Source organism: Rana temporaria, chromosome 6, assembly GCF_905171775.1.
Source record: "Rana temporaria chromosome 6, aRanTem1.1, whole genome shotgun sequence".
In the NCBI taxonomy this organism is placed as follows: domain Eukaryota; kingdom Metazoa; phylum Chordata; class Amphibia; order Anura; family Ranidae; genus Rana; species Rana temporaria.
Window position 1 is genome coordinate 18,765,291 of NC_053494.1, and position 10,367 is coordinate 18,775,657.

At 44.4% G+C, this 10,367-nt stretch overlaps 1 protein-coding gene across 1 annotated transcript; it reads left to right on the forward strand.

Annotated features, from left to right (window-relative positions):
- The first annotated feature begins 786 nt into the window (after positions 1–786).
- LOC120943205 (NXPE family member 2-like) lies at positions 787–8,632 on the forward strand. Its single transcript, XM_040356379.1, has 4 exons — positions 787–1,608; positions 4,748–4,809; positions 6,315–6,533; positions 8,076–8,632. The coding sequence occupies exons 1-4, from the start codon at positions 839–841 to the stop codon at positions 8,618–8,620; spliced, it is 1,596 nt and encodes a 531-aa protein (XP_040212313.1). The 5' UTR covers positions 787–838; the 3' UTR covers positions 8,621–8,632.
- Positions 8,633–10,367: the final 1,735 nt, after the last annotated feature.

Here is a 10,367-nt window from a genome sequence, read left to right on the forward strand (position 1 = left end):
CCCATTCCGCACAGACTCCTCAATTCAGCACAGACCCCCCTTCAGCACAGACGAACCCCCCTCCCCCCACCCCATTCAGTACCTCAGATCAGCCATCAGCACGGCACAGGCACATAAGGTTCCCTCCCCCTGTGTACACATAAACACCAGAGGGGGAGGCGGCTTCACTCTGCTCGCTGTGCCTGTGTGACATCCAGGCCGAGTCCGCTCAGACAGCCCGTGGCCGCTAGACTCTTCAACACCTTCTCGATTTTCCAGGGGGGGTCAATTGCCCCCTCTTGCCCTATGAAGCGGATGCCCATGGTGAGAGCGCTGAAAGCTGAAAAAAGGGCCTGGTCAGGAAGGGGGTATAAGTGCCCAGTAAGCAAGTGGTTAATTCAAGTAGTTAATTGCCAGGAAGTTGGGCTTTAAATGGAGTATAACAGGAAAAGTGAGACCACTAGTCCATGACTCCTTTTAGTTTTTGAAGGACTTATGCCGCGTACACACGGTCGGAATTTCCAACAAGAAAAGTTCAATGTGAGCTTTAGGTCAGAAATTCCGTGTAGGCTCCATCGAACGTCTTTTGTCGGAATTTCCGACAGCAAAAATTTGAGAGCTGGTTCTCAATTTTTCTGACAACACGTAACGCTCAGAATCATTGAACTTCATTTTTCTCGGCTCGTCGTAGCGTTGTACGTCACTGCGTTCTTGACAATCGGAATTTGGTTTGACCGTGTGTATGCAACACAAGTTTGAGCCAAGATTCCGTCATGAAAAAAATCCACGGTTTTCTTGTCGGGATTTCCGATCGCGTGTACGTGGCATAACCCTTCAAGGAGCAAGCTATTGATGAAGCATGCTTTGTTGTTTAACAAAAATCGACACTTTTATAATATTTTACTTGTTTCAGGTCCCCAAAATTAACATGCTCCAGTTATGTAACTGCCAACCACAAACATACTGTAGCGTTACGCAGTCTATTGGTGAACCAATGGAAACCGATGACGAAATTGAAGATCTTTTCAATGAGATTGAGAGACTCATTCCCAGGGAGTCCATCGACGACATAGAAAAGGCAACCAGCGCAAAGGAGACCAAAGTGACTGTTGTTAACCCAAAAGACAAATATTGTGTGGGGGACCTACTGCTTGTGAGGGTCGATGCATACGATTATTCTGGAGCCCCAAAAACATATGGCGGTGATTATTTAAGAGCCAGGATATACTCGCCTGACACGAACAGCAGTGCTAGCGGCAGTATACAAGATTATAATAATGGGACATATTTAGTAAAATTCACCTTATTTTGGGAGGGCACTGTGCACATATCTATAGTCCTAATGCACCCAAGCGAGGCCGTCTCTGCCTTATGGCGCGGCAGGAACCAAGGCTTTGCCAATATTAAGTATACTGGAAATTTCACAAGTGCTACAAGCTACGTCAACAGCGAATGTGGGTTCCATCTTGACACCCAGGAGGAGGTCTGCGCCTACATCGATAAAAGGGATAAAGAGGCTTTTTATTGTATTAAGCCTGAAAATTATAATTGTAAAGCCCTGACCCATATGAATTCCGTCAACCGGGATCATTCCTATCTTACGGAGGTGGAGCAGCTTCTTCTTAACAGGTAATGCACACAAGTAATCAACAAGGAGAAATATATTGCGCTAAGGAAGTAGATTGAAATATGAAAACTGATAAGTGAAATTAATGATAAATATATTAATAGCTAGATTCAGAAAGATTCACGCCGGCGTATCAGTAGATACGCCGACGTAACTCTGAATCTGCGCCGTCGTAAGTTTAAGTGTATTCTCAAACTGAGATAGACTTAAACCTAGCTAAGATACGACAGCCTGCGCCGTCGTATCTTAGGGTGCAATATTTAGGCTGGCCGCTAGGTGGCGCTTCCGTTGAGTTCGGCATAGAATATGTAAATGCCTAGATACGCCGATTCACGAACGTACGTGCGCCCGTCGCAGTAAAGATATGCCGTTTCCGTAAGAGATACGCCGCGTAAAGTTAAAGTTGCCCCCTAGGTGGTGCACCCAATGTTAAGTATGGCCGTCGTTCCCCCGTCGAAATTTTAACATTTTACGTCGTTTTTGCGTAAGTCGTCCGTGAATGGGGCTGGACGTAATTTACGTTCACGTTAAAACCAATACGTCCTTGCGGCGTACTTTGGAGCAATGCACACTGGAATATGTACATGGACGGCGCATGCGCCGTTCGTAAAAAACGTCAATCACGTCGGGTCACCCCCCATTAACATAAAACACGCCCCCTCATCCTCATTTGAATTAGGCGTGCTTACGCTGGCCCCATTTACGCTACGCCGCCGTAAGTTTGGAGGCAAGTACTTTGTGAATACAGTACTTGCCTCTCTGACTTAAGGCGGCGTAGCGTAAATACGATACGCTACGCCGCCTTAAAGATGCGGCGCCCTACTTGAATCCAACTATAAGTCAATAAATCAAGCTGCAACACCTAAAAAAACATGTGATATACATGTGACAAAATATAAAAAACAGGAGGGGATAGGTTGCGCTAAAAAATCAACACAACCTGACCGTTGTGTATAAAAAGTAAGAAAATTGTGAAAAAAATTAAAAATTTTAATATATATGAGAATAAAAAATTATAATAAATATGAATGTCCCTCTAAGTGATAGAGACCAATAACATAACCTCTTGAACAATTAAATTGAGTTTAAACATCAATAAGTGAATAAAATTGTCCGATTTCAAAAAATCCAAACAGTGAAAAAGTGAAAAACAATCCACCGCCGATTCAAATGCAAGTTGATTGAAAAGAGAAATTCCTCAGAGTCACACCAGGGAAAAAGGTAAGTAATTGCTCCTACCAGATCAGTTGGACCTCCTGTTAGATGGGGTCAAGTAGGCATGAAATCCACCCAATCCGATGATGGGAAATCACAGGGGCTGTAAGCTGCTCCACTTCCAGCCGATCTTCACCAAGTTCACACAGGTAGCTATCTCTTCGGAGCGTACACACAACCATTTTTCATGACAAGAAAAATGCCATTTTTTAAATTGGTCGTGAAAAGCGGTCGTGTGTAGGCTCCAGAGCATTTTTCGCGACGAGAAAAATGAGCATTAAAAATTTAGAACCTGCTCTATTTCTTCTCGTAGTTTTTCATGTCCTCATTTTTCTCGTCGTGAAAAACGGTCTTGTGTAGGCTTTAACGACGGGGAAAAAAAGTTGCATACTCAGAAGCAAGTTATGACAAGGGAAATTTGCATAATCAGCCCAAACGAAAAAATCCATCGGATTAGATCCCGTCAGAAATCCGATCGTGTGTACAGGGTATTAGGCTTCTAATAAACCACACACAAGGACAGCAAAGGAGGAAAAGGTGCAACACTACAAGCCACACACCATGCCGCACCACCCACATTTTGGCCAGATTTTTAAGAAAATCCCCTATGTGTGCCGTGGGTGACCCGCTAAGGGTGCTGCATATTGTATCTCTCCCTTTAAGGTAGATGGAAAAGCAACTATTGTAGCCATTAAAAAAATGTTTTAATGTTGAATGATAGGACAGTTTGATGACCTTGGCTAGTACTTGCGCAGTGTTGTGGTCCTCGCTTTAGATTCCACTACGAAAACTTTCTGCATTAAAGTGGAGGTTCACCCAAAAACTAAATTTTTAACCTTAGATTGGGCCTAATTACGGGGAGCAGAATCGGGTGTTTTGGTTAAAATCAATGCAGTACTTACCTTTTTTGAGATAGATGTTCTCCCGCCGCTTCCGGGTATGGGCTGCAGGACTGGGCGTTCCTACTTGATTGACAGCCTTCCGACCGTCGCATACAGCGCGTCACCAGTTTCCGAAAGTAGCCGAACGTCGGTGCGCAGGCGCCGTATAGCGCCTGCGCTAAGGTTAAAAAATTATTTTCGGGTGAACTCCCGCTTTAAGTTTATATGTTCATCCTGTTTGGTAGGATTCCCCCAGCTGCTCCAGTTTCCTCCCAAAATCCAAAAACAGTCTCCTGAAATTAGACTGTATGTCTATATGAGTGTGATGGGTACAGGGCCGATCCTAGGGTCACAGACGCCTGGGTGCAGAAATATTTCTGGCGCCCCCACATGGGCGTGGTAATTTTACTAACTCCTCCCCTTTACAAATGTTTCTATGGCAATGACTCAACCACAGAGATGCTCCCCCACAAAGTCTTCATTACCCTGGGATCCTTACATGATCTCTTAACAATAAACAAAATACAGGAAGAGAAGCAGAGTACTTTTTTGGGACCTGGAGGGGGGCCTCTCTGATGGACACAGAGAGGGCTTCTGTTAGAGAGTCTGTAAGAAAGACCCCCAGACATACTACAGACATGATGCAGGAGATGGTCAGAGACTGCAGACATTGTACAGGAGATGGTCAGAGACTGCAGACTTAGTACAGGAGATGGTCAGAGACACATCAGTTCTGGACGGACACACCCCTATGCACCGAAGACTAGTTTTAAACGGACACAAACAAGGACAGAAGGAGGGAGGGGAGAACTCTGCCACTTCGGCGCCCCCCACCTCTGCAGGCGCCTGGGTGCAAAGCACCCTGTGCACCCTGCCTAGGATCGGCCCTGGATGGGTACAATAAATTGTGAGCTTCCTTACAGGACAGGGGCTGATGCATTGCTCTCTGTAAAGTATTCCCAAACACGTCGGTGCTATACAAATATGTAAAAATAAATAATAGCGTTATTAATTACATTTAATCTAAATGTTATGTTTTTTTTAGGTCAAACATTGGGTTGGAAGTTTCAAAGCCTTTAAAACCAGTCAAAGTTGCCAGTTGTGACAGTAAGTTTCTAATTACTGATTTTTGCTTTTTAGCTCAGCTTTATCAGACAGCAATTTATTGTTGGCATTGGTATTATTTCCTGCTCATTTTATAATATTTCTGCTACTAGACAGTATGTATCAGACGGCACAGTCAGTATCTTCTCTGAATATGCAGTAATAGAGGATAAGCCAGACGGAAGGTGTAATGAATTCCAAACTGTTAAGCTGGGTACACACTATTCGTTTTTTTTTTTTGTGCAACCCAGCTGGTTGGCCGGCTTCTGTCAGACAGACTGACATCCACACGGGCAGAATGTCGGCCGTTTTTCTTTTTTTACCGGCAAATATCTCCCAACCTATTGCCGTGTGTACAGGGCTTCAGAAAAATGACAAGGGTTTCAATGCACACTCGATTGAATTATCTCCTTGTTGTATGTGCCTTAACCACTTAAAGTGGAGGTTCACCCAAAAAGTTAATTTTCAACATTAGATTCATGCTCATTTTGTGAAGGGGAATCGGGTGGTTTTTTTTTTAAATCGAAGCTGTACTTACCGTTTTAGAGAGCGATCTTCTCCGCCGCTTCCGGGTATGGTCTTCGGGACTGGGCGTTCCTATTTGATTGACAGGCTTCCGACAGGCTTCCGACGGTCGCATACATCGCGTCACGATTTTCCAAAAGTAGCCGAACGTCGGTGAGCAGGCGCCGTATAGAGCCGCACCGACGTTCGGCTTCTTTCGGCTACTCGTGACGTGATGTATGCGACCGTCGGAAGCCTGTCAATCAAATAGGAATGCCCAGTCCTGAAGACCATACCCGGAAGCGGCGGAGAAGATCTATCTCTAAAACGGTAAGTACTGCTTCGATTTAAAAAAAAACACCCGATTCCCCTTGACAAAATAAGCATCAATCTAATGTTAAAAAAAAAATTTCGGGTGAACTCCCGCTTTAAGCCCCAGACCATTTGGCTGGCCAATGACCAGAGCACTTTTTGCGATTCGGCACTGCGGCGCTTTAACTGAAAAATGCACTGGCAGTGAAGGAGCCTCTCCAATCCTATGGAACTCCTTACCCCAATTGGTCTGATTTATCTCCTACTCTATTAGCTTTTAGACGATCCCTGAAAACCCTCCTCTTCAAAGAAGCCTATCCTACCCACACCTAACAACTTTATTAAAATGTTCTCCAACTGATCAACCTCCCCCACAGCTGTTACCTTTTGTTCCACTTGACCCTCCCTTCTAGACTGTAAGCTCTAACGAGTAGGGCCCTCTGATCCCTCCGGTATTGAATTGCATTGTAACTGTACTGTTTGCTCCCATGTTGTAAAGCGATGCGTAAACTGTTGGCGCTATATAATAGTAATCTTCATGTAATATTTTTTCTAGAATTTTATGCCGAAATAGATAACAGGGTGTCTTGATGTTTGGTCTCTGGATAGAACTCATCAGCCTGTGAGAAAAAAGAATGGGCTGATTTCAGATTTCACATGCACTGTCTGATATTTGGTGTTATTCCATTTAGGAAAACTGAAGGAACCCACTGAAAAGTGTAGCCCGGGATCCTACTATCCCATCCCAAGTGGATATTTCTCATACAATGTGTGGAAGCCCATCCACTGTAAGATGACACAATTCACCAACAATGATACGCTGAAAGACTTTCTCAAGGGCAAAAAGCTGTTCCTCATGGGGGATTCTACAGTTCGCCAATATATAAGACACTTTGCAGAGAATATTAAAAGTAAGTATGGAGGAGTCTTCATTTCTTAGGTTTTTCTCTTTCCTTTCTCTACCTTCCATCCTAATTAGTTACATAGTTAGTCTGGTTCTTTAGATTTCCTTCCATTCTTCATTGTTCCTTCCACCAACCCTCCCATCCATGAGATTTTCTACTTAGGCGGGAAATATTGAAAACCTTATTAACATATTAAGTAAGTATAGAGATATATTGTTTCATTCCTTCCTTTAGGTCAGCCTTCTGTACATTCAATCCTTCCTTTGGGTCATCCTTCCGTACTTTCATTCCTTCCTTTAGGTCAGCCTTCCGTACATTCAATCCTTCCTTTGGGTCATCCTTCCGTACTTTCATTCCTTCCTTTAGGTCAGCCTTCCGTACTTTCATTCCTTCTTTTAGGTCATCCTTCCGTACTTTCATTCCTTCCTTTAGGTCATCCTTCCGTACATTCAATCCTTCCTTTGGGTCATCCTTCCATACTTTCATTCCTTCTTTTAGGTCATCCTTCCGTACTTTCATTCCTTCTTTAGGGTCATCCTTCCTTACTTGAGATCTTCTTTCCTTTGTTCTTTCTCTCCTACAATGGAGGCACTTTTTTGCTTTCTCATCTCAGAGCTTTTCCCCTCATGGTTGGTGATCCAATGAGGATTTATTTCAGAAATTAGCAGTAGACTTTCATATACTTTCCTTTCCCTCCTTAAGGGCCGTAGACGAACTGGGATCCCCAACCCTGCATAGCCAGGCACACCAAATCTTCAGACAACCCAGGTTTAAAGAACAGTCCATGACTTTGTTTTTGTTATTTATTGAGGGGTATTGACTTGGATAAGGAGGGAGATTATGGGATTCCCATTTGACTTCAATAACAAACTTCAGGGACAACTCTTCCTACGGTATATACAGTCTCTGTATACATTCTCACCAGCCCACCCGGGTGACTCTCAGAAGGGGAAGGGAAGAAGACCTAAGCACCCTGTTGTCTTCAGGGAAAACTGGCTACATGTGGCAGTCTTCCCCCTTGTAGGTCCCCAGTAGTGCTGACCTGCTGCCGCTGTCCTCACTCACTTGCTCCCGTGCCTCCAGGAAGGGCTTCCTCTGTGTGTTTTGGCAGGATCCTTCCAGCACCCGAGCCCCCGCCCAAGGTCACCCCCAGACTAGAGCACACCCTTGAGGGCCACTGACAGCCTCCTTAGCACTCCGTCTCCATCTTCCACCCAAATTCCCCTGCTGGCATGACACATGCCTATTTATGAGGTGGCCTGCCAGCCGTTTACTGGGGATTGGCAGAGGTCCTCAAAAATATTTCAAACAGTCCCTCCTAACCTTCCCCCACTATGTCTAGAACATTCTCCAATGTCCCAGAAAACAGGGGGAGGCACAAGAGAAGCTGCTAGGATGAGTCATCCAGCCCTGAGTCACTGAACCCTGACCCAGATTCACAGGGGTGCTACGTTTCTTTCCTTCTTTCACTTATATCCTTCCTTCATTTCTTTCACCCTGGGAGTCTTTAACATTGTTAAGATGACTATTTGTTTTTATTTTGTTAAGTTGTGGATTACTTCAATCACACGGAAGATGAGATGCAGTCCTGGCAAAAGACTCTTCTGGCCATTAACCTGGAAAAGTTCATCTACGTGCAGTGGAAGAAACACACTTTTCCATTTGTCAGTAAAACCTTCTACTCCATCAAAGAAGATTCCTACATGGCCCGCCAGATAGACCTAGTTGGCGGAGGAGAAAACACAATCATCGTTCTTACTCTGGGTCAACATTTCAGGCCTTTCCCCTTTCAAACTTTCATCAGGTCGGCAATCAATGTCCGGAAAGCTGTAGAGCGGCTCTTTATTCGTAGTCCACGCACCAGAGTGATTATAAAGGAGGAGAACGCCCGTGACATGGACATCGATATGGAACGCTTTAGTGACTTCCACGGCCATGTCCAATACCTGGCACTCCGAGAGATTTTTAAAGGGTTGAACGTTGGGTTTGTGGATGGCTTGGACATGACCATTGCTTCTGCATGCAATGTTATCCATCCTCCCTTGGAAGTTCTAGAGAATCTCATCAGCATGTCCTTTACACAAGCTTCATAGAAGATAAAAACTTGGAATTGTGATGTTAGTTTTGAGCACCAGCCGCCACTGACTGTTCTTCATACTGTATTTTTTGTGCAGAACTAAAATAAACAGTCAGCGGAGACACAATTGAATTTCTTAAAGTCCAAAGAAGAGTGCATTAGGCATAAAGTGTTCATTTCAGAACTTGCCAGATTGACACAGAAGCCCTGAGGACAACACATCTATATCACTAAAGCCGCGTACACACGATCAGTCCATTCGATGAGAACGGACCGACGGCCCGTTGTCATTGGTTAACCGATGAAGCTGACTGATGGTCCGTCCTGCCTACACACCATCAGTTAAAAAAACGATCGCAATGTAGCCCATTATGAAGCACTCAGTTGCTGGAAATGTTGTCCTATTTGATATAACCTCATTCATTATGTACTGTAACTGGAGTATTGCCTTGTTATATGCATTCTTTGTACTGTGTTGGCCGCCTGGACCCTGGCCCTGTTATAAATAAAAAAATAAAAAAACGATCGTGTCAGAACGCGGTGACGTAAAACACAACGACGTGCTGAAAAAAACGAAGTTCAATGCTTCCAAGCATGCGTCGACTTGATTCTGAGCATGCGTGGATTTTTAACCGATGGTTGTGCCTACTAACGATCGGTTTTGACCTATCGGTTAGCAATCCATCGGTTACATTTTAAAGCAAGTTGCCATTTTTTTAACCGAAGGTAAACTAACCTATGGGGGCCCACACACGATCGGTTTGGACCGATGAAAACGGTCCATCAGACCGTTGTCCTCTGGTTAACCTATAGTGTGTACGAGGCCTAAGGCAGCAAATCAAACTATCCTTACTGCACAATAGACATGTGCATTCATTTTCGTCTTCGTTTTTGACTGAATGCATTTTCGTCCGAATTTCGGGTATTTTCATTATCGTTTTAACAAACGAAAACAAACGCGCAGAATCCAAAATCCGAAAGATCCGACATAAAAAAATATGCTTCATTTTTGTTTTCGTTACTACAACAGTTTGATATAGATAAGAGATTCGACATGACGCTGACCATAGCAATCTGTGTCTATCAAACCTGTGGTCAAATGTGCTTAACCTTAAAGCGGAGGTTCACCCAAATAACATCTATATCAGACCAACTTCTTTATACTTCTAACATGTACAGTCCGCATTTTTTTTTTTCAGGCTGTACATACCTTATAATCTATATTTGCAATCCGGCTTCCGGGTACTTCTCCCCGCGGGAGTAGGCGTTTCTATGCTGAGGAGGATTTTCATCTGGGAGGCCCCCGCCCCCCGTATCGTGTAGTCGCGTCACGAGTCACAGCATTTCCGAAAGAAGCCGAACATGCAGAGCTGCGAGTCGGCTTTATACGCCGCCTGCGCAGTCAGCTCTACACGGCACCTAGTCGGTGCGCAGGCGCCGTATAGATCCGACTCACAGCTCTGCATGTTCGGCTAAATTCGGAAACGCCGTGACTCGTGACGCGCCTATGCAATACGGGGGGCGGGGCCTTATCCGCCGGGGGAAACTTTTTCTCAAAGGACGTCAATCATCTGGGCGACCTCCCAGATGAGATTCCTCCTCAGCATAGAAACGCCTACTCCCGCGGGGAGAAGTACCGGGAAGCCGGATTGCAAATATAGATTATACGGTATGTACAGCCTAAAAAATAAAAATAAAAAATGCGGACTGTACATATTAGAAGTATAAAGAAGTTGGTCTGATATAGATGTTATTTGGGTGAA